General features: G+C 38.6%; 2 protein-coding genes across 7 annotated transcripts in view; one reads left to right on the top strand and one right to left on the bottom strand.

The window, feature by feature from the left end:
• The window catches only part of SLC4A10 (solute carrier family 4 member 10), a 167,587-nt gene extending 159,590 nt beyond the window's left edge, over positions 1-7,997 (top strand). For 5 of the 6 annotated variants that reach the window (XM_068138761.1, XM_068138763.1, XM_068138759.1 and 2 more), the window contains 2 exons: positions 1,263-1,379; positions 5,689-7,997. In XM_068138761.1, coding sequence (XP_067994862.1) covers positions 1,263-1,379; positions 5,689-5,755 — 184 coding nt within the window. In that variant the 3' untranslated portion in view covers positions 5,756-7,997. Of the gene's footprint in view, positions 1-1,262; positions 1,380-4,733; positions 4,760-5,688 lie in introns of all 6 variants that reach the window. The other variant, XM_068138764.1, reaches the window with a different exon arrangement.
• Positions 7,998-9,831: 1,834 nt separating this feature from the next.
• Positions 9,832-25,296, bottom strand: part of DPP4 (dipeptidyl peptidase 4) — a 42,455-nt gene continuing 26,990 nt past the window's right edge. The window contains exons 19-26 of the mRNA XM_068138765.1: positions 24,579-24,648; positions 23,002-23,196; positions 22,085-22,139; positions 18,828-18,927; positions 17,199-17,263; positions 12,022-12,094; positions 11,693-11,766; positions 9,832-10,863 (exon numbers count right to left, since the gene is read on the bottom strand). Of these exons, the coding sequence (XP_067994866.1) occupies positions 10,765-10,863; positions 11,693-11,766; positions 12,022-12,094; positions 17,199-17,263; positions 18,828-18,927; positions 22,085-22,139; positions 23,002-23,196; positions 24,579-24,648 (731 nt within the window). The 3' untranslated portion in view covers positions 9,832-10,764. The remainder of the gene's footprint in view (positions 10,864-11,692; positions 11,767-12,021; positions 12,095-17,198; positions 17,264-18,827; positions 18,928-22,084; positions 22,140-23,001; positions 23,197-24,578; positions 24,649-25,296) is intronic.

The raw sequence follows: 25,296 nt of genomic DNA, 5'->3' as shown, positions 1-25,296 counted from the left end.
AAAGGTTTTGAACACCCCTCGGAAAACCTAGGTTCTTAAAGAGTATTACATTTTAAAACATTCTGATTAAGATCCCATCTGTGTGTGGTAATAAGTGAATCAAGAGGTGTCTAGGGTAGATAAGGCATAATGCAGGGTCGCAAAGCTATGTTAGAGATTGTAATAATACATGTGGCCAACCCATAAGGGCTTACTCTCATTACAATTTTCAGAAAATTCTTAATAAAGATCTGAAATACCTGTTGAGAGTAGCCTCTGTACTCATGTGAGTTCATAGGAACACTGAGTGGCCTTCTCTTCTTTAACATGAGGTTACCCCAGTGTCTCCTCAGGCAAATAATTGTCTGTCTGTCTGAAAAATACCAAGCCATTATTTATTTTTAATCCATCACAGTTTCTAGTGGTCTGGGTTTCTTTTCTTATTTTTGTTGTTCTATTTTATATTAGCAATATTTAGCTTAATTTACTTGAGGTGTAGTCTATATTGATCTATGGTGTGTTTACAGAGGTAGAGTTGCTTGGATAATCTCTGCTTTTCTGTAGTGTAAGGGTCACAGTCCTGCAGCTCAAAGGAAGAGCTGGGACATTTGTTGATAAAGTGGTTCCCCAAGACAGGTTTACTGAGGTCTTACTAAATGACAAGGCATACATAAGCTATGAAATCAGGAATAACCTACAGGCAGGCTCTGAAAACATCTGACTATATTATTCCTAACTGTGCAACTGTAGTAGTCCAGGTAACAGTAAGGATGTAATGGTTACAAAGGGCTGCTTAAAGCTACCAATTAGCTTGTTTAATTGGGGCATTTTTATTCCATCTCTTAAATGGCCTTTGTCAAGGCTTTTGACTGCATTTAAAAGTGTTTTAAAAGCAGGTGAAGTTCCAGTGCATAAGTACTCTGAGAACTGTTAGGAGCTCTTGGTATTCTTATTTAATCCAGCTCTGCCACTGGCATGCTGTGAGATCTTGGGCAATATTTAATTTCACAGTTCCTCATTTTTGTGTTATTAGCTGGAAGTCATACATTATATTTAATTGTTACTGTGCTTAACTGCTGTTGGAGAGGAAAATACTTTAAAAAGTACAAAGATGTTTTAAGAGAACATTTTAAGTATTTGTTCAGGATTTTTTAACACCTATTCTTAACTTACAATGCACTTACTGATCTCACTGTCGGTTTTCAAGGACTGTTATAGAGTTATTAAGTAACAAAGACTAATTACTCATAGCTTTATTGTGTACTTTTTTTTTCCTCTCCTAGAGATGACCCATCTGTGATAAACATTTCTGATGAAATGGCAAAAACTGCTGTGTGGAAGACATTGTTGATATCCTCAGAGAATGCAAAAGATAAGGAGTCAAGCTTTCCTACCAAAAGGTTTTAGTTTTTTTCTTACTGCATTATACTTTCTCTATTGCTGTGAAACCAGTATTACAGTATTTTGCTAGGGCATAGAAAGATTTGTAGCATCTTGCAGTTTTATTTCTTCAAGATTCCTTTTATTTCTGTCCAGTCACAGTATTCTGAACTCAAAACACCAATTCACCATTTACTACAAAAACAACAACAAAATCCCACGTCTTTGCATGCCAGTTATGCTACAGTGAAAAATGGAGTTGAGCATGCCTTATGCGTGTGTAATGAACCACCAGCCCTACAACTGGATATTGCACAACAGCTGTTGTGTTTGATCTGCTTGCTTTTGTTCCTTCCTCTTCAAAAGCAAGTGGTCATTGCTACCCTGGGAGTATCTGTATAAAGAACCCAGTACTCTGAAAGCAATCTGCAAATATTTGGAGTGAAAATAATGTTAAGATTATGTGACCTTTTTCCTCTTTAATTTTTCTGCCTGTTTCATTTGTGGTCAGAGCAGTAAAATACTCTAAAATTTTAGTCCAGACAAATGTAAAATGAAGCAACCATAAATTTTACCTGTGTTACCAAGTTATTATAGGAATAAGGAAATCATAAATAGAAGCACAGTGTGATTATAAGAGACATTTTCCTCTGTTTCTGTAATCTTAGATTTAACTATTTCCTACTTGTTTTGTATCACATTTTGTCATAAGCTCCCCTTTCGAATCACTGTAGAAGCTGATTTCCCCAAAGGGAAGACTCTGTCCCCCAACCTTTTTCTTGACCTACTTCAAAATGCTGTCACTTAAGAGCCAAAGTAACTTGACTCTTTGTGGCTTTTCAGGGAGACAGAACGAGAATAAATTTCCAATAGGAATGTAAAAAGTCTTCATTAAAGTCCTTAATACTAAAATTTACAACGTATTGTGTATTAAACATGGGAACTGTAGGTTTAGTATGTTACGACAGATTGATTCCTAGATTCTTTTTTCATTAATTCTTTAACTTATTTAAAATTATATTCTGTCCATTTCTAAATGTAGTTTTCAAAACAAGCTCCATGTTTGAAGCAGCTAGTCACTGTTGTACTGTGAAAAGATGCAGTAAAACATTTTGCCTTCCACACATGGGCTGAAAAGGGCCCTGTCATAGTGACTACGGTGTGGTGCATGGGAGAAGGACGTACAGCAGGGTTTTCTTACCTTACGTGCTTCTGCTGCTCAGGCTGTTGAAGCCTGGAGAGAGAAGAAACTGATGTGGTACATTGATGGTTAACTGGGTACACAGTAGCTGTTATAATTCTTCTGGTGAATGGAATGTTGCTTTCTTTGCTGGTATGACAGATTATGTAAACACATACTGGTTTTACCTGAAATTTTCACAGATCCTTTGAGCAAAGAGCATCCCCACAGACTGTGGCTCAGACAACACTGGTAAAAAGTGATTTGGCCTTTCCATTGTAGTAAAATAAGTTCATTTTCAGTCTGTTCTTGTCTTTGTTCATGAAATCAAAGACTCGTGTGAAAAGGAACTATGGTATCACAGGTTTTATGGTTTTAGGTACGAGTGTCTTGTTGTAAAGGAACAGCCTCTAAAAGAATCTGAAATCCTGATTTTTCACGTGCTTGTCTCGGATGCTCAGGCAGAAGTAGCCTCAAAAGTACTTTAAACCTGGGAGGCTTGCTTTGTGATAAGCAAAACCATAGACAGCATTAATCTTAAAATAGAGCTAAAGTAACATTACATTCCTAAATAACAGATATCATTACAAGATAAATAATTCAATCCTGGGCAAGTACTGAGGAAAAGGAATGCCTGGAATGGTAGCAGTTGTAAGGATAATTTTTGCAAATGATCCGATCACCAGTATTGCACTGCACGTGGTTCCCCTCAGGGATGGGTATCATAGGGGAAAAAACCATCTTGTTTTGTAGTTAATTTGACTGGTGTCTCAGAAGTATTTAGTGCTCCTTTTCCTGTTGTCAGGTCTACTTCCTTATACTAATCTTCCCAAATATTATTAAATGGGGATAATGAAATTATTATAATGTACTATGATTTCATGCAATGCCTTTTACAGAAGGTACTGGTCAGTTAACAACATAAGAGTGATTTCTGGAATACATCAAATCTGTTGGGAGTTTTTCACACCAATTACTCAGCTGACTTGGCCAAAGATAAACTAAGGTTGTCCCCAAAGAGATGTCAGGCAGGAAGAGTTTATTCAGGTAACTTCTCAGCCTGGTGCATGGATAGTATCTATCATAAGCTTTGCCCTACCCGTGGCTTTGTGAAGTAGTAGTGTGAGACAGTTCTTGCATCCCAGACTCATAACAGTGAAGTATCTAAAGACAGGACTTAATTGACATTTACTTAGTCAACTGCTGCCTAACCCTAGAGGCAGCTGAACTTCACCATTTTCCAACCTTAATTTGTCATTATTAAAATTCCTAGGAACCTAAAGGTCTTCTTTTGAGCCTGTCTTGGTAGAACTGAACACCAAGGCACCTATCTGAAACACAGCCCTCTTCAATACATTTAATTAAATATTCTTCTCTTTGCTTGTACTGCTAAACCCTGTAGATAGCAATTTCAAACCATACAAAGGTGTGTGTGTATAGAGGGTAGTCCTAGCTAGTCTTTGGAAGTATTGGAGAAAGAGGTATCTGTCACTTTCTGGATAATCTGAGTCCCCTTCTGTACCTGAAGATATGTGAAACCTGCATCCCAAACCTTTCTTTCAGGCATTAATACTACTCCACTGGTAGGGATGAAGACAACTCCAAGTCCCTCACAGATCCACTAGCTCTATGTGTTACTGGTGAAATACTGGAATGGTCCTTTCTTCCCCTGAAAGTTTCTCAAGGCATTAAAGCCCACATCTGCAGGAGATGCTCAGAGATGAGAATCTTAAATAGAAGGAAGACTTCCCCGTATCACAGAGGTGCCTAAAATGTGGAAATACTGTGGACTGTAAGGCACACTACACATCCTCAGTGTTTGCTTTTACTAAGCACAGGTAACTCTGTGCCTGCTGTACTTTAAATTCACCCCCCAGGAATGTGTTTGCATACCCTTTGTGTGCAGAAAGTGTAATGTACCCAATTCTATTACTGTTCCACAGAAGGTGACAGATTTGGCAGTTGAAGTGGCAGAAGTTGGTATTCTTTAGCTATTTCCATTAACACCTCTGAAAACAGCCATAGGCATAGAAGCAAGCTTTGGGTGAACCGAATTATAGCCTTAAAGCAATTTTTACATGAAGAGGAACATCAGATGATTGTAAAATTGTGCATGAATCACCTTAAGAATTTGAGAACTGATCTTGCTTTCTTTAAGCCTTGTGTAACTTGGCCTATTTCTCATTCATTCTAGTTAAGGAATTATTCCCATGAAACCTGGTAGGTTATGTGCTTGATACAGGTTTGTTCTCAGAACCATCTTTTTTTTCAGATACCCTCGCACTCTTTGTTGAAGGCTTGATTTGCCTGTGTTGTGGAAGCCTCTTTCCATTTTCATAGTGTGATTTAAACTCATTGCAAGAACATGACTTTTTATTTATTTATGCTGTTGTAAATGAGGACCCTCTTCAGAAAAAAAATCATCTGCTTTGCACATATATTGCTTTCCGTAGGCAAATCAACAGTGTTTTAACCAGAAAAAAAAACCACAATCCAAATCTGAACTCTTAGCGATACGGTTTTTGTATCATCTGTCAGGGTTTGGTCTTTTGTTTCATTGGTTTTTTTTACGTTATTTCCTTATAATGTGTACATGAGGATGTATTTACTAAGGTCCAAATAGGCACTATTGTCACTCCCTGTCCCCCCAGCCTTCTCCTGCTCTCCCCAGTCAAGACTGAAAGCCAAATACTACAGCTGGAAATTGGCTTGCACTGCTCTAGTTCAGAACCATTCCTTCTAAATGCACATTGAGAACAGAATACATTTAAATGACTAGAAATGCTTATCGTGACCTTGTTTGTGCCATCTATGAAAGTGTAGGTATTGAGAGAGAACTGTACCAGTACCATTACTTGATCAAGTAACAGTTTTATTTGCCACTCAAAAGAACCAGGAAAAAAGAAGTAGCTCAGTAGCTGTCCTTGCTTGCATGCTGGCTGACCTGTCTGTCTGTACATCTTGCATTCTCTCCCTATCTCATCACTCAAATGCTGGCTGTTGTCTTCTGCACCATTCAGCACAGAATCTTTCACTTGCTTCCCAGTTTGTGCTATGCAGCATGAATAATTAATTGTCAGTGCAGTGCTGGTTTTCAGGTGGATCATGAATATAGTGCTGTTGTGACTCCTTTTTCCTTCTTTCCCTAGTGCTGAAATCAGGAAGGAGAAGAAAGCTGACTCAGGAAAAGGTGTTGACCGGGAGACTTGTCTTTGATTTATTCTTCAATTAATTTTTTTACAAATGAATGAAAGGAGTGCCACAACCACTAAATATAAATGATTTGACCTTGTAACTTTTGTCTTTCATCTCAAACTAGCACAGGTAATGTTGTGCAATACTTTGTCTCATTTCACCTCGTCTATGTGTCTACATTGTCTAGTATCTGTGTTAAGTCTGCAGTAGGCAATGCAAAAAATCTTCATCAACTTTGCTGATATTGGCTTTTCATCGGTATTCATATCATAAATATATCAAAGATTCTTTCATATTCAACTTTCCTGTTAATAGGTTTGTACTGTATTTTGCTACTTTTTCTGTGTGCAAATACATAACAGTCTTCATTCAGGATAAACTTGAAAACATTTGTTCCAATTTTTACTTCTATTTTACTACTAGAGTAAGTAATTTCAGAAGACCCAAACTGACAAGCAAATGTTAAAGAAGTTTTTAAAGTAACAACTGCTCTGACCCTGTGAACAAACTAACAAGGATAATCCTTTCCTCCTCAAGCTGTCCTTTTGAAGTAATGGATTACTCATGCAATGAGGATTGCAGGGTCAGATTCTATACTGGTGAAGTTTTCCTTGATTCAATAGTGTATTTAATATTCAAATTTGTATGTAACTGGAACATAGTCATCTATCTATATATAAATATATTAAAATATATATTTAAAATATATATTAAAACTTTCTCTCACCTTAGTTGAAACACCACCACATCCTTTGATGTGAAACATGGGTACAGTATTTCTTACAATGCAACCTGTGATTATATCTTCTCGTGTACTGTGGCCAAACAATGCATTCTGTCATTCATTAATCCATTATTTTATAATAGGGAAAATTTTGTATCTACAAACTATACCCCACATGCAGTTATAGCACCTGACCAATGTTTTTCCTCTATTGCTTAAGTACAGGCACATAAGAGCATATTTGTATCATTTTCTCTTTACTAACAACTCTAAGCCTCTTAATTTTGGCGACTGTGTATAATACGTCAGTGGGTATCTTGCCGTTGGTTTTGTTACAGCTCTTCACTATTTCATCAAGTACATATTGACTAAAAGAGAAAAACAGCATTGCAAAGTAACGTGGCTTTACAGAGACATTTTTTCTTAATGGATTTTGTTGATCCTTCAAGCTGTTCTTTTGTGTAAAACAAGGACTATGGGATTTGGTATTAATAAGAGATGTGGAGCAAAAAGTTTTATTGCATTATTTGGAATTTAGTGGGGTTTTAAATTTTTGTTAAGATAATTTTTTTTAATGATTAAATGAAAACTAAATCATTATTGTGCTATTACTTTGAATCATACATACAAGGATAGCCTTGTAATCTTTGCAACAAACACACCTACAGGGCTTTAACATCCCTAGACAAAAGGTAACATCACTGAATTAGTTCTAAGTTAAACCAGGAAAACCAGCTTTCAAAAATGATAACCTTTCCATAAACCTCATGTGAAGAACATCCAGCACACTTCAAGTATTCTTTCTAATGTTTCTGTGTGTGTGAGTGTGTGTATGTTTTGCTGCTTAGCCATAACTGGTAACTGCATTTTGCTGCAAACCAATAGGGTCACTGCTCTAAATTTGACTTAGCATTATTAAAGATCATTAAAGGCCATTTTTATGAAGAGGGGGAAAAAAAAGTCATTCTAATGGGCACAAAGATGGATTTACATTTAATTCAATGTTTGTATTTGTAAATTTAGGAAAAAAAAATGCTGATGCATTAAGATTACCTGCTTTGTTTTGTGTAGTTGATGATAAATTGTAAGATTCCAATTGTTTTAAGGTTAGTATAGAAGTTCAATACTGGTTTGTCCCGAAAGCAGCCTGGTGGTGTTTTAATATGTTGCTGACTTTGTTACAGTACAGATCATGTAAACAATCAAAGTGTATTAGTTTCACTCGACCAACTCTTAGACTATTAAGAAATCAGTGTACTCAATGGCATTCTGTTCAGTATTTCAGAGTGGGTTTATTTTAAAACAATCACTCTGGTCTTGTGTGAATTTAAATGCTATTCCACTGTTAACACTCTGAAATCACACACAATATAAAACAAATGTAGTGCTATATTTACTTCTAATTTATATATTCCTGGTCAAATTGCTCAATTCCTTGGTTGTAATTTATTACAGAAGTTTATGTGTACATGTGAATAGACTATTGTGTTTTTCACAATTAAGAAATGTTATGTGAAAATAAATATTTATCCTAACTAACTTTCAATTTTATTTTTAACACTGCAAACCCCAGAACAAGTGTCCTGTATGGTACACAATTTTTAATGTCTACCTGGCACTTGACTAGGCTTCACAAAGTAATGAATTGTAGAGTCCAGTCTACAAATCTCTTTGAAACATAGCTACCAGCCATGGCTTGCTGTGCATACTTGATGGCAGTGTAGTTGGGTATGACAGTAAGTGCACCACGGGGGATGACACATAACTGACCTGCTCCGGGACCACAGTGGAAATTAAATTCTGATGTACCCGTCATGAGCTGGTTGCACTTGCTCCTCAGATATAATGGAAACCAGGCAGCAGGAGCTGGCTCTTTTCACAGATCAATAGGTAAGGATCATAAAATTTAAAATTCCTCAATGCTATGTACTCGAAGTGTCTGACAGTTGAACAGCTGCTTAGCCTACAGCTTATTCTAAGAGTTTCTGCTGTTCTCAAGATCCTAAATTTCTGCTACTGAAAACCTTCTAAGCCTAGTATTGGTACCAAACCCCAATCCCTGTATTGACTCCATCTGATTAAATCCCATCACCAAAGACTAGAAGCCTCCCACTCTGAATATGGTAACAGTCACAACTCAAGCTTTCAGCTGCTTCTGTTAGAATTTTACACAACGTGTACTGTACAACAAATGTTAAGTACCCATTTCACATGGGAAAAACTACAGAGTAAAACCAGGTAATTGGTAGGTAACTAACAGTAGCATGTGGCACTACTTAAGGCACAACTGGCTCCCAGTGCTGACTTTGTACATTAGTGAAAGGAGCTGGCTTTCTTCTGTGGCCTCGCTGTTAGGTACTTACCTGTGCTAATGCATTTCAAGGAAGCTGTCAGTTGCCTGAGGCAGCTCTATTGTCTGCATTAGTTTTGGAGCTGAGGGAGATGTACCAGAGGTAAAGATAAATCGACACTGATTAGGACACTTACTATAGCTTGTTTTAAAAGTTGCACTATGGTCTATTAGCAGCATATCTTAGAAGTTCCTTTCCAGATAAAGAAATACAAGATAATTAGCAGTGTACTTTGTTATGCCTCACAGGTAAGACATTTAAAACAGGACTGTGTATTGAGTATGAAAGTTTTTCAGTGAGATGCTAGCATCAGTAAGGTAAGTCAAAGAACTACATCTTTACTTAAAGAAAACTTAATGAAAACTTACCGAGACTGTAAGTTTTTGTTTTACTTAAAGGCTTTAATGCTGCTCTGATCACGCTGAGGGAATACTCACAGTTCTTCACGTACGAGAGACAGTTAATATGGTTTTTTTGATTACAGAAATAGTTTGTCTATAGGATGGTGCAAGTGATAAGATTAAACAAACCCCTCAACTTTGGTCCTTGTGTATGCAAGCTATGCAGCAGTTCAGAGCCATCTTTTTTCATAATCTACCTGCACTCCTGTAATCTACCTTCATACTTCATGGTTCTTGCCCTTGAGTCAAAAGAATCACATACATTGAGCCCCAAATCGTACTTGCAATACCCATCTCCAATTTGCTTCATAAAGCTACTATGTGAGTCAAGATGTTTTGGGGTTGTTTGTGAAACCAAAATATTATTTTCCACTTTAGCCCCCTTCTTCTCATTGAAGTATAAGCTGCACAAAGGATCCTGACATTCTCTCCCACCTTCCCCATCTGTCTGTGTACTTTTATATCCACACCTAATGTGACTAATAACCCACAAAACATAATCACATGCTAGCATCTAACATCAAGAAGCTATGTGTTAAGATACTTTCACTCTTTCCAAATAATGGATTTTTGTAAAATTCTAGGAGTTTTTTCCTTGAGCAATAGACAGACTACACCTCCTTCAATGACTTAAAGTCTTTATTATTTTAAAGCAGCACAGGCTGTAGTACAAGTGGGTTGTACTTTTTCTATCTATGTGAAATTAAGGAAACTAACCTTCAGATGGAGGAGCCTGCCTGGAGTGCTGAAGGTAAAGCAGTTTATTGGTAGGCTGCAAGGAAAATCAGGTTTGCTAAATAGCAATTCAGTCCAGCCCTTGCTTTAAGTAAGTGACTTCTGGTTTTCATGGTAATGTTATGATGTTTGAGTGCAAGAAATACACATCCCAGTCATCAGTAAATACACAACTTCTGAAAAAATTGTTTTCTGTCCCATAGAGAAACAATGGTGAGCTGCTAGAGCTCCCACAGATGATTTTTACCATTGCAGATTCCCACAGTAGCAGCCTTTTTAACAACAAAGCAAGCAAAAATCACAGTACTATGATAGGAAATAAAGAAATTCAGTGCTATTAGTTTGAATAGGGTGTCATTGAAAATCTCTGGTGAAAGCTCATTACATGCTTTCCTTGCAAGACTTCTGCAACTGTAATCCAAGAGATTAAAGACTGCAAAGAAAAGACTAACTCGAGGAACTGCAGCAGACAAAGTGTATCCTTCTGCATAGAAAATATTAACATTGCAGTATTCCTGATACTGTTGCTAAAATAACAACTGATCGGGCATAAGGTAATTTCTGCAAAATCTGTTTAAACAGGTACCATGCAACACCTACATTTTGATGATGGTAAGACCTCATTAAACACAATCAATAAAAATGCAATAGTTGCTTGGCAGCAGAAATCATTATGAAGATTAGCATTTTGTTGTGTACACAGGTATCCCAAGGGCTGACCCTTATCTTATCTCCATTCATAAAAGTTTATAGTGGCTTAGTGTACATTAACTAGAACTATCTGGAGAGGTACCATGACTAACAACCAAAACGCTGATGCTAGGGCAGCCAGAAACACTGCTTTATGAAGTGGGTCATATGGGTATAAATATGCTTATGTGCTTGACCGCTGATGGCATGGTCTTTGTCAGTGTACCACTGTGGGGAAGAAAAAGACAGAAGACATTAGTTCTAGCTACATCTAAACAATACACTCAATCATGACAGACAAAAAAACATGTGCAGCCATTTAAAATCATCTGAGTGGGAGGTTGATTCAGTATGAAGGCAAAGACATGATGGTGGTAGGTGCTGTGATACTTTTGTCCCTGCTTTGTTTCGTGGATACACCATCTTGTCATGCTAAAAGTACAAAATCAGTATGTGGCTTGTCCGCATGGAGAGCAGAGACAATTCCTCAGTTTAGAGTGGTGCCTGATCTCTGTACCCTGTAAGCCTTGCAAGTTTGGCTGAAGGACGACCATGCACTGGAGCACTTGACTTCCTTCTACACTTTGTTGCATTTCAGCACTGCTTTTCAGTGGCTGAAGGAAGGTAGGAAAGGAAGAGCTTGCACTTTAGTCTGAGAGTTTCTCTGTATAGCATAGGAAGGGTGAAGTAACAACTTAAAACCAAACATGACGGATAGTTTATCTTGGACTTTAAGTAGAGTTAACCTTTCCTTACATTCTATCTGTAAGAAACTATTAATTGCACTTTGGGTACATGGAAAGATTGAGACAGGCTTGGCTGTTTGTCTGAGAACACCAAAAAATGAACAAAATGAAAGATTAGGTAAACTGAGTCAAATTCAAGAAGGGCCTTGCTTTCCATTTTTCTAGTACAGAAGCTACACGTGTGCTTCATGTTAAAGTTTCAGTCAGTGAATGTGAAACGCAAGCACGTGAACTTTTGTTCATTAATACCTAATGAGGTTTTGCTATTATTTTCATGATACCAACCCATGATAAACAAAACCGAACCATACCATTGCCTGAAAATCCACTTCAGCATCAACAAGAGCTTTGGAAATCTGTGCTGCTTGCTGAAAGTGAACATTATCTGAAAAGTGAAAGAAAAAGTGGAAAAAAAAGTAAACAAAAAATTGCTTCTGTACTACTACTCTGGGGGAAAGGTAAAGCGAGGACCACAGTAGACTCCCCAGCACAGCTGACTGAAACACAAATTAGTTGCAGAAAGCAGTATTATTTTATTGACATAAATGTAACAGCCTTGCCCCTTCATGCTTTTGTTTTGTCAGTAGTAGAATTGTGAACCTGTCTGTAATACTAAAATGTCTAATTAACTGCAACTCACCATCTGCTGTTCCATGAATAAGGAGATAGTCAACTTCCTTGAATTTTTCAGCTCTGGCCATTACTGTTGAACTCTGAAATAAAATAAGGAAAAAAAAAAAAAGAGGTGCTATTTATTAGAAGATGATTTGCTACCACCCAACTTTGATTCCTGTTGACACAGTCTGGGGTCCTTCAGATTAAAACAGCCACCCTTGCTCCCCTTCACCCCCTCCATCCCCAAGCAGAGTGCTGTGGGAGATAAGAACACTGTGCTCACACTCAAACCATTCTGCACCAGTCTGCAATCACTACCAAGGGTTATGTCTGCAAAATAAGAGGCAATTCCAGAGGGGAAGAGTTTTGTGAGTGAGATACACATTTAATGCATTGCTAACATGTTGTTAGCCTGCAGCACACCACTTGACACAGGCTTTCTATGCAACTGCAAAGTTAAAATTTGTTGCCATGGCAACAGTGCACCCTATGATAGCAAGGCATAGAGACTGTGGAGACTACATGTGTTATCCTCCCCACCAAAATGTACAATAGTTTACCTGTAGGTAAGTCAACAGAGATAATATTTTATAGCTTCAAGTAAAAATGGCCAACAAGAAGTTTAAAATAATGCTCTCCCCACTGTACGATAAAGAAGTGCCTGAAGGAAAAAAAACACTAGACCGAATCTATAAATAGAAGTCAAGCTACATTTGAAAATTGAAACACAATACAGGGATTAAAAACAATAATTAATGAAAATTAATAAAGAAACTTAAAGCACAGTGACAACATCATTCTCTGGAACATACTAACCCCCTGACTTGCCACTGTGACTAGGTACTAATGAATGAGAAAAGGAAGAAGTGCAGGTAAGACCTTTAATTTGGGCAAGGGAACGGAATAGTGCTCTGATATGAGAGTGGGAAGGGACAAAATGTGTTTTGGACTTGGGAAGCCTAAACAGTGTAATAGGCAAAAAGCATCTTCAATTAGGTTTCCTTCTATTAGCAAATTGCAAGAGTTCTGAATGACTGAATCACTACAGAAGTTCTCTCTATTACAGCAACTAAAAAGTTACTGTGATGAGAAAAAAAATAGTAAAGATGAGGAACAGAAGAATGTACTGTTTTACTTCCCCACCTCATACTGAGGCTGTGTCCTTGCACAAAGATTTGCATTTACTACTCCCCCAAAAAATCAAATACCTTACCAAGACACAGAAGTGCTCTAATTTCCTTATGTCTGTCATGAATCTTTAAAGCAAGTATAAATATTAAATTCCTTTTGTCACGGCAGAATACCATACCACAGTCCTCTTACAAGCAGAATGAGTTCTTTATAGGTTTTCAACCAAATTAAAAAAACAAACAGAGTCAGCAGAGAGAAAAAAACACACCCTCGAATCCATAACACTGCAATTGTCCTCTTTGGGTAGTTACAGGTTGTAGAGAACTAAAAATGTTGTCTAATGTATGGAAATCCATGCACACTGGAAGCATGACACCATTCATTGAAATGAAGTGGTGTACTGGAGTAAACAGTTACGACAGCGTCAAAATCTGGAGAGAGGACTTTTGGTTCAGCGAAGAGCACAGTGAAGAGTACAGCAGCCAACCAAAACAATGATTCAGAAAGTAATGGCCCAATGATAGCAAAAAAAAAGAAAGTCAGAAAAATACCCATTGAGTGAATCATTTTCCATATGTGAAGAGGGAAAATGGATCACTTTTATAAGCTTTCTTCCAGCAAATCAGTGCTGGTTTAAGGGACAGCAAACCTTCTGTGAGTGGAAACCTGGCCTGACCTACACTTCTGAGTACTCTTCAAAAGCAGTTTTAGAAAAAAAAGATGTCACTATTGACAAGTGTTAAAGGAAATAAAGCTATTTGTACAATGCTTCAGAAAGGGAAACTGTCTTGGGTTTTTTTATCACTTGCAAGTGACATCTTGCTTGGGTACCCATACTTGAAGAGTCGTTCCCCTAAAACATGCTTTAAGGACACACTAGATATGCCAAAAAAGAAGTTGCAAGAGAGGAAGCAATCTCAAGCTAGGCACAGTTACAGCACAGAGCAACAGCTACAGCAGCTGAACAAGCCTCAAATGAACAGCAAATAAATACAAAGTTAATTCACTCCTTCCGTTTGATAGTTAAAGAGATGGGGAAAAGGTTCTGAAAAGGTACCGTGTACAGACACTGAGAATTAGGCCCTGCTGAGTGTAACTGGCTTTTATAAAGATCACACAGCAGTCAACATTTTATCAGCACTCCACAAACAAGTTAAGGTTTGGCTGAAACTGAAGGTCTCTCTCCCTTTAGCATATTCTCAGATAATAGAACAAATGTCAAATCAGTACAAGATGGCATATTTACAAAATTGTACCCTGTTTTGCATAACCTAATGATGCAGCAGTTCTTAAGGACTGAACATTTCAAATCTGCTAGAAAAAGATTGCCAAATCTATGACTGTTTCAAATACTTGCCAAAAGCATATCAAATTCAGAGTGAACTGAAAAATAATCTCCTCACAAGTTGAACAGTCTCTTCATTATGCTTTACATGGCTACTGCACCTGACCTCTAGAGTCTGCCCATTTAGTCTCATCAGGGACATTTTCTTCTCAGGCAGACAGTTTCTCTGCCATTCAGTCTTGGATCCTTACACGATTCCATTGGTAGCTGCACCCATGCTTGCTCCTTTCTTACACTTAATATTTCACAATTCCCATAAAATGCCCTGACCACAATTAGCTTACTTAAGAGAAGAGTGATTCATCCCTCAGACCTGCCTCTCGAAAAGAAGTATTTAACATGTCAGATTCTCTTCCTTCAATAAATACGGAACTTAGTGTCACAGTAGTAGAAAGGCAGAGTGCACCACTCTTACAATGACTAGTTTCTTAAGACTGTATATTCACATCCATTAAGAACACTGCACATTATGAAGGCACCTAGCAGCATGCATCTTCTCAAAGCAGGTGCATACTGAGTCTTCTCCTTTCCTTCAAATTAGGGCACGCAGTGTGGAGTTTATGCAACTGTTCAGTCTTCAAACCAGCTTTATAGTGGATGCAGTAGGTTAGAGAAGATGATGTGGCATGCAAACCTCACAGTACAAAGCTAACAGTTCACAAATGCTTTAACAGTTCCAGCTAGGAAAGCTTTCAATACATGTTTTGCATTTACTTGCTAAAAACTAGTTAGTTCAGAAAACAGCTCTTCAGCAACAAGGGACCAGGAGGATGGCTATTGGGACTGGGATATTGAACAAAGGGGCCGCAAGCCAAGAACATGCTGGGTTGAAGTCAGAAAGGGTCTTCAGCAACAACAAAATCCCATAACCTTCTATTGATGCTATGTGAAAAGCAACAAACACTTCTTGTTACCCCATCCCTCCAGGTTTGTATGGAAAAGTAAATTTCACCTAACATTATTTGGGGCTTTTAACAACGAATGAGGACTTAAGTTGCATTTTCCTATGTCTGGAAGTAGCAGTGAAGAGTGACAAGCTGATCTGTGCAATTACCCCTCCTCCATCTAGCCACCATTCTCCCCAATTAGTCCTCCGAGTAACACATTTGAAACCTTTAGCTCTTTGGTACTGGCAGTTTCAACGTGGCCATTGCCAGCAATGGATACTATGCCAAGAAAATTCGACTCCTGGCTTGAAAGGATTAAACAGTCCTCTGTTGCCATCTGTGCCGTGAAGCTGGTGAATGACTTTGTGCACCCAGAGCGCTAACGTTCGTTCTGCACAACGACAGTAACTTCTATTTACACTGCTACCTCACAGACCTCCTACTGTTCCACTGCCTTAGAGAAACACATTTGGAAAAGGCAGGCAGGGAGCCGGCTGCAGGCTGCTGGTCAGTCCCTGGCAGGCCCCAGGAGCTCATTGGTCAGAGAAGGCAGGTGCTGTACCAGGTCTTCCAGCAGTTGCTACCTGCCATTGTCCTCAATCAGACCAGAATGTCTGATATGGCAGCTAACAAAACTAGATTACTGTAGTGACATGTCAAAACAGATGCTGCAATCCATAGATGCATGTAATTACATGTTTTACTGTGCTTTTACATCAGTATAACACTGACCCTTCTCTGCCCCATGATGTTTTTAATGCATCAAGACACAATCACTGCTAAACTGTCTTCTAGCCTGCTCACCAACCCATAGAGAATGCCCCACCTCTCATCCTCTAACACTCAGGTTTGCTTCCAGAATCACTACAGCCATACACTTCTGCAAAACATCCCAATAATCAGAGCACAAAGTACCCTTCAGATCCCTGACAGTTATCCAATAGCCACCAATTTCTACCTAGAACAAAACCTTACAGAAGGCTTGGGCTGCTGTCCTACGCCCTACACTTCTGACTTAAAAAAAGCCCTTGAGGCAATGCAAAGCACACAAAAGAGCGAGTGAAACAATTCACCATGCCACAATGAGGCCACACATTCTACGCTTATTTTTCCAGGTGTTCTAATGAGAGCAATTTCCTCACTTCTGGGTAAACAGTAGGTTTAGACCAAACCTTGGCCACCCTGCACTTGTGGAGATGGGGCTAAAATGTCAACCCCAACACCGCTGGCTCTATTCTGGTCTGCAGCTTGTTTGCCTACTGATCGGACTTGCCTACTGATCAAATTTTCCTAAGATTGATGAGATTTTGTTTTCCCTGAAAAAAAGCCTGCAGATTCCTAAAGCAAGAAAGTTCACAAACCACCCATTTTTTTAAAAAAAAAAATTACACTTCAGAAAGAACTGAAGTACATTTGTTGTGGTGGAAATGCTGTTTAAGATAAAGCGTACTTTGCACACAAGCATACTAAATTTTAGAACAAATTTCTTTCATGGTGATTAAAATAAAACAGTTTTTACAGCTTGCCTTACTGTCTGCAAAGTAGCCAAGTGGAACTGACTGTAAAAAACCCCACAAACAGCAACAAAACCCCCACAAAAAAAATGCAACACCAAAACAAACAAAAAGTCCAACCCCAAAACCCAATGCTCCAAACGAGCAAAGAGCAACTGCCTCGTGAAATCCAAACACATGAGACTACATCCTCTAAAAACACAGTTATAGCTGGAAAGAAGAACTTCTTCCCATGGAGAAGGAACTAGACTATGAAGAAAACCAGAGTTGTTTAGAAAAGTAACAACACACTTCCAAAAATGAAACAAAGGGATGTTTTTCTTACATTATAGTTGTTCAGATTATCACTCGCTGTGGGAAGGCCCATGTATCGCTCTGTGTATATTGAATCTGTAATGAAAAAAAACAACACCCAAAACATCAGAAACTGCTACTTAATTTCCAGTCTGTCTACCACAAATTTTGTCCACTTAAACAGTAAGAATGCATACTGGAAATACAATTTTTTAAGAAAAGGTAAGAAGGATCAACCCAGGTTTTCCACAACGCAGCACGTAGGTAACCATCATTATTCAGAATATTTAATCTTCTTGTTGCCATGGACACCTGAATGCTGAATATTAATAAAGCACATTGTGTCAGTGTTACCTTATTGTTATTCTTCCAGCCATCCTAAGAAAATTACTGAAAATCTTGCAACAAATGACTAGCATATGAAAGAAAATAATCTTAGACATCATCTAAATATTTACTACTATAAAAAGAAAGATGTAGTAGTAGATTTGGACTCAGCTTGGCTTTGTTGAATACAGTAAAATAAAATACCTGATTTTCCACAGATTTTTTCAGCATTTTATTACATTACCTTCTGCAGATTTGTTGCTTATTTTAAGCCATACAAATCAAACCTCTGTTGCCATATTCTACTGTCCTTTTGACTTCTCATCAGATTTTTTGCACTGTTGTTTTTTTTTTCATATGTTGAATATGAATGCCTCCATGATCCTGTCCTATATGTAATCAACCAAAAGTGGAATTCTAGAGATCCTGATCATCATAAAAAAAAAAAAAGAAATAAAATCTTTGCTGCCCTACTGTAATATTCATGTCCAAAACATTATGGAAACATCAGCATGTCCTCAATGGACTACTGCTAACAGCTGGTAGTATGACCTGTTCTGTTGAATTAGCCCGAGCACACAATATGCTATTACACAGCCTCTGTGGTAGTTGCAGAATGATAAATGATGCCTTATTTAACAGAGGTTCGCCAGGAAAAGCTTTCCCTTAAATGTTTTTGTAAAATTCCAAACCAGAAAAATGTCACAATGTGGTCACATTGTACCAGCACTTACTATATTTTTAACTGTGTATGATTTTTTTCATCTGGGGGAGGGCCCCTGTAACTGTATTTATAGCCTCATGCAACTACAACCTTATATACTATAAGCTTGAAGCACATACAGACTTATCTACTTGTTCAGATTTTCTTCACATCAAGCTATTCTCAAGATTAACTATATTTATAAAATCCAAATTTTACACTCTAAAACAAAACAAAGCAAAGCAATTTAATTCCTATTCTGTTACTGTAAAAAAGCAAAAATCTTAAGAGTGGTGGATTTCTGACATGCAATAATGGTCTCTGAACACGTGTCAGCTTTGGAAAGCAAACACGCATTACAGTAATACTACAGATACTAAAACAATTTAGCCTTCATTACAGGTTAAAGAGACTACCTGGAACTGTGGATCTGATTTTAAAAAATGAAAATTAATATTTAGGGAATTGGTTTAATTCCAAGATGCAGTACCCGAGTTCATAAAAACAGACCAAGTGTCATTTACATGGCATCTAGTAGATAATCAAAGTTCTGTGCTATGAATCAACACTTTGCAGCATGTGCACTGCAAGACATATGGGAATCCTTGTAACAAGGAAGCCATCACATACCATAATATTGCCAACGTGACACGGGGGCAACCGCTATTCCACACTTGAACACGCCGCTTCCAGAGCCAAGCACCATGGAGGTCACATATCCCCCATAAGACTGAGAAGAAAACATTGCTGTTATTTTAGTTGGAAAGAAAAAGGATGGGGCCCATCTGCTAAACAGTTCATCAGACATTTATAGGCTCAGTGTTTTTCATATTAATGAACTCCATTCTGAATTTGGGTCAGACCTCACCCAGCCTGCTCAGTCGGGGAAACAGGCACCAAACAGTGCATGGCAGCTGTGGCGCTGATGAATGAGAGAACTTGCTGGGGGAAAAGGGTGCAAATGCTGCAAAAGGGTGCAAACGCTGCTGAACTGTGACTCAGCTAAGGATGACAGTGTGTGGTAGCACCATAAGCAGCAGTGAAAGACAGGAAGCAAGACACTGCTGAACCACTGTGTCCCTCTCCACGCTGGGGAAGTGGGTGGAAGCAGATCTTGGGCCCACAACGTGCTTGGTGAGTAGTTGCACCAGGGCATCCAAAAATTTACAATTCCCCCAGAGCAGGCCTATGGCAGCTCACTTGCTAACTCTCCTCCAGAGTGTCAAAGAGCAAGACTGTGACTGGGGAGTGAAGAATCGTCTGCAGAGTCTGTGGGAGGAACTGTGCTGCAACATACTCTTTGCTAGGCACAGAAAATTCACTCACAGCCTAGCCTGATACACAGATGAGTAAGCCTCTGATAAACTTGAGCATCTAGGCAGTAAGATACCTAAACAATGTCACTGGCTGCCCAAATGGTTGCCCTTACTATAGTTTGAAGGTATTATTTAGGAAAATGTGCCACCCACATTCAAAAAGAAGAGCAATTTTTGCATCTCATTTCTGTCTTGAAACCAGATTACATGCAAACAGAACATGCAAACATCCAATGTTTGTTCCAATTTCAATACTTGGGTTAATCCACGGAGAGGGAGGACAAGTGCACATACTTATATCACAGAGTCACAGAATTATAGGGATTGGAAGACACCTCTGGAGATCATCCAGTCCAACTGCCCTGCTAAAGCAGGTTTGCCTAAATCAGGTTGCTCAGGACCCTGTCTAAGCAGGTATTGGTATCACCAGAGAAGGAGAGCCCACAACCTCTCTGGGCAGACTGTTCCAGCACTCCCTCACCCTCAAAGTAAGGAATTTTCCTTATGTTTAGGTAGAACCTCCTGTGCTCTACTTTGTACCAACTGCCCCTTGTCCAACCAGTGGGCACCACTGAAAACAGTCTGGCCCCATTCTCTGGGCACTTTCCATTTAGGTATTTGTAAGCCTTGGTAAGATCCCCCCTCAGTCTTCTCACATTTCCAGACTAAACAGCCCCGGGTCTCAGTCTTTCAAGAGAGGTACTCCAGTCCCCTCATTGGCTTTGTAGCCCTTTGTTGGACTCTCCCCAGTAGTTCCCTGTTTCTCTTGAACTGGGAAGCGCAGAACTGGACTGAAGTTAATACTTTGACATGTTAAGAAAATGCATTAAGAGAAGTGTGTCCAGCCAGTCTAGGGAGGTTCTTCTCCTCCTCTACTCTGCCCTCTTGAGACCACACTTCCCCAGTTCAAGAGAGACAGGGATCTGCTGGAGGCAGTCTGATGGAGAGCTACAAGGATGATTGTGGGACTTTAACATCTCTCCTGTGAAGAAAGATAGAGAACTGGGGCTGTTTAGTCTTGAGAAGAGAAGGCTGAGAGGGAAACTTACCAGCATCTATAAATATCTGACAAGTGGGTGTCAAGATGCCAGTATCTTTTCAGTGGTGTCCAGTGATATAGGACAAGGAACAACAGGTAAAAGATGTAACAAAGGAGGTTCCACCTCAGTATGAGGAGACACTTTATGCTAAGAGTGATGAAGCACCAGAACACACTGTCCAGAGAGATTGTGGAGTCTCCTTCTCTAGAGACTTTCAAAACCTGCCTGGATGTATTCCTGTGTAGCCTGCTTTGGCAGGAGGTTGGACTAGATCATCTCTGGAGGTCCCTTCCAACGCCTCATACTCTGTGGTACTACATTTGACTTCACAGAATACCGAGATATTTACTCCCACAAGAAAACCTACTAAAAGCACCATCATCATCTTGTCATCAATCAGTTTAGTCACTGGTGCCTGTCACCAGCAGTGACCAAATTTCAGCTAACAATTTAATTCAAGACCCTGAATGCAATCCTGCATATAGTTTAACACAGGATAGTTAAATAGAGCATGCAAGAATACTCCCTGTGACAGCAGAAAAAGCAGTGAAACAGCAGATTGGGACAGAAATGTTCAAAGCTTGGCTCAGATACCACCAACATGCACACTTAGCCTTGAAGCTGTGGGACATGTATATACTATTAAATACTCCCTCTCCTGTGACAGGTTTTAAAGATACATCAAGTCAGAGAAAGCTGGCCTCTGGCTGGAAGCACTGCTGAAATAAAACACAGCCAAGCAGAACAATAGAGTAGATTTAGATGTTTTCCAGCTGCTAGTAAAAAAATACAACTTTGCCATGCAGCTGGTTTGCATTATTTTTTAAAAAAAATGTAAAATTACAAGTCATCTAAATCATATAAAGAGACACTAGTGAATACATACTTGCATCAGTAGGTTTTTTTTTTTTAATATTGGTTCATCTTGTATACAGGAACTTGGCAGTAACTATTTTTAATCCTTCCTGTAGTCTTAATTTGTGTTTCAAAGGCTGCTAAATGCTTGCAAAGGGATAGTGTATATAGGCACTTGTATGATGTAGTTCACCAGTTCGATTATTACACTATAGAATAGTATAGAACAGAACAGACCAGACCAGGTTGGAAGGGACCTTCAAGATCATCACGTCCAACCCATCATCCAACACCACCTAACCAACTAAACCATGCAACCAAGCACCCTGTCAAGTCTCCTCCTGAACACCTCCAGCGATGGCAACTCCACCACCTCCCCAGGCAGCCCATTCCAATGGGCAATCACTCTCTCTGTGTAAAACTTCCTCCTGACCGCCAGCCTGAACCTCCCCGGCGCAGCCTGAGACTGTGTCCTCTTGTTCTGGTGCTGGCTGCCTGGGAGAAGAGACCAACCTCTGCCTGTCTACAACCCCCCTTCAGGTAGTTGTAGACAGCAACTACTGTGCCATGATCCCAGAGATGCCTCACACCAAGAGTTCCAGCAGCTCACACACACAGCAGTACAACAAATAGCTGTTAAAATTAAATGAAAAGCCAGCTAAACTTCAGTACTTACCCAGCCCCAAATAGCTATTCTGTCCTTATCAACAAAGCTCATTTCAGAAAACTTTCTAAAAGTAAACAGAATAATTAAATGCTTAATGTATTGCATGTATCTGCAGTGTATACAGATGTGCCAGCTTGCCATCATGTCTGCAGCTTTCTGTTCTACAAATAAGCCTTCCTCCCTCCAACACGGTGCCCGCATATGTAAACACACAATGTATCTCAGGCACATGCGTTTCTGAACTTAAGAAATTCAGAAAAACATCTGCATGTGAACAAAAAACAACAACTTGGATGCCCCATAAAAGCCCTCAAACCATAGTAAGGCAGAGACAAATACCTGTAAATCCAGTTAGGGGTGAAAAAATAAAAAAAGAAGAAAGAGAAAAGAATAATTAAACCCCTGAACTTTTTACATTCCAAAAAGCCAAAAAGCAAACCCTTTAAGATCACTTGTTTAGAATTCTGGGAAATTCATACTGACATCATTCAGTTCAGTAGAAGTTTTACAAGCATAAACCAAGTGATGAATGAAAACTATGCTGTAAAGATGAGTAGGTCACACAAATAACTCCATCACAACAGAAAGTTAAAATAACCTTGGAATAAAATTTCCAGCTCCAAGTTCCTTGGTAGCACCTGGTAGCTTAGTAGCTGTCCCATTAGTACTACTAATGTGACAGTTATAATCTCTATAAAACCAGAGCTACAGTAAATTTGTATTCCGGCATTAGCTCCTCTTTTAAACACGAAATGGTGATTGGCCCATAAATCACACACTTCAGCACACAAAATTAATATTGAATTTAGTTATGTTTTTACCAGTAATTTCAAGATGACCACTCAAAACCTTCACCTTTTTTCCTCCCCCTACACAATAAGCACGGAAGAGAAGGAGCAGGTGTTGACCATTTCACTGTAGCTCACCTGGCTGCTGTTATCTGATCTTCCACTTCATATGTTCCCAGCCTTCGGTTTATTGCATGCATAATTTCATCCCCTTGATATCCACTTCCTCTGCCATCGAAGCTAGCCACAATAACCTGCTCAGTGCTGGCAAGGTAAGTAGCCCAGCTGATCTGGAAAGTACTATCAACGTTCTGACTACAGGGTCCTGCATACCTTAGAGAAAAGTGCCACAGAATGCATACATTTACTCTCCATATATTCTCGTGTCAAGCATTTGAAATACAATCATTACTGGCAATTTCCAACCACAAAATAAGGATAAACCTTCAAATTAAACTGAGCAAACAGGAAAAGCATTGCCGATTGACTGCAAGCTGCTGCTCTGCCTGGACAGTAAAAGCAACATGCTTTTGTAAAAGTCTGAAATTAACAAATAGCCTTCATTTGGAAAAATATGTGCATTTGGAAAACCACTTGCATTTTTAGTGTCTCATCAGTGTTCTCTACAGTCTAAACTACCTTTACTTTTTTTTTCCTCCAGCAAAATAAACAAAAAACTGTAATTATAACTTTTTACTTTGAAATGTTCTGAAGCACTTGAGCAGTATGAAATCACACTCTTGAGTGCCTGGATGGTAAAAATCTGCTGGAAGTGCACATCTCTAGCCACTGTTCAAGAGAGTGAAAAATAGAAGTGTGTCTCTTACGGCTCTGCAACCCAATTTTCCCAGTTCTAAAAGCTAAGAAAAAACTTCAAGGAATTATCTATATCAAGTTTTGTTTCTATATGGTGACATTTTCAGAGGAATTTCTAGTGTCAAAATTAAGCAGGATCAGGTAAGTAACTAAAATAGAATCAAACCCAAAGTAAGTCTTAAGTAGCAAAGAGCACTGACTGCTTGTTAAGACAATCATCAGATACCAAAAAGTGTTACAGTGCTACCAAACTACATCATATAAAGATGCATTAACAGCATGTTTCCTTACAGAGTCAGCTTTTAATATAAACAGGAAAAGTTTAACATTTCTATTTTAATGAATAGCTACATTTCAGTGAATTTCCAGTTGGAAGAACACATATCAACACAAACAGAAGTGCCTGAGGAAAAATGGACTGAACAACACATGCTTATGGCGCTGAATTTATGGTAAAGTAGCAAATACAATCCTGACCACAGAATGCAGTTGACAGTCAAATATCAGAGAAAATGCAACTCACACTCACTACAGCATTAGGAAACACGGCTTAGTCCTAAGGTTTCATTCTGGAATGTAATTTCATTGAATATTATTCAAATTGAACTTATAAAGAGAAGAGAAGGAGGTAAGCTAATGCTAACATCTTTACTTTTAAGTCAGATACAGAATCTACCTGGCTTACTGCCACCAGCAAAATATATGCTTGTTAAGCATTACATCATCTTACGGTACAGCAATCTACCTGGGTTTGAATGCACTTTATCTTTTTTCATGCTCTCTGAAAACTACTTCAAGTAGTAATTAGAAAACATAGCAGTTTTGTGATTCCTAATCTTACTAGAAGCATTTGCAGTAGATGAAAGTGATTATTTACACAACACTGACATATAACTTACACCTCAATGAGCAGAGGGTACTTCTTCGATGAATCAAAATGGGGAGGCAGTATCATTTGATACCACAGGTCTAAAAGTGAAAGGAATTTAACTTGGGTCAGTTCTCCAGTGACATAATTTTATATGCATTGCAATTGATACAAGAGCCCCGTTGCATCAGCCCCTAAAAACTAAAAGTAGTTGCATATTAACTGCACATTCAATTATCTATGATTTCTCAAGTAACACCAATTTTGGTTCCATCCATGTTATTCTTTCCACCCACATGAGATGAACATTTTAATTGCAGACCATCCAAGTTTTGCAAACTGACTGGCTCCTGAATTTTAAAAGAACTGATGATGCAAAGGACACATGAAGCAATGTTGACAAGAGTGCACTGCAGGAATATTCAAGAGTGCAAGTCTTACAGAAATGTGTCCAGATATGAATATGCAAGACATTAAACCACTGCAAAATTAATAATCTAAATTTCACATACAAAAATACTAATTTTACTTTGTTGTGTACTCCATAGTCATGGAGCGGATTTCTTCTCTGATAACGTACAAAAATTTCTCTAAAGACTTGGAACTTGAAGTCAGACCACAGAAATGCATTTATTTCTCTTACTTGTGGCATTAAAAATATAGATTCCCCTTACCCAAAAGCTTTTACCCTGAAGAGATGGAGTAGTAAGAACAAAAGAGGAATAAAAAGATGAAGATACAACTGACAG

Source organism: Melanerpes formicivorus, unplaced genomic scaffold (genome assembly GCF_026170545.1).
Source record: "Melanerpes formicivorus ecotype bairdi unplaced genomic scaffold, bMelFor1.0.p_v2 SCAF_5, whole genome shotgun sequence".
In the NCBI taxonomy this organism is placed as follows: Eukaryota; Metazoa; Chordata; class Aves; order Piciformes; family Picidae; genus Melanerpes; species Melanerpes formicivorus.
The sequence above is the reverse complement of the archived record's forward strand: the minus strand, read 5'-3'. Positions and strand labels throughout refer to the sequence as shown.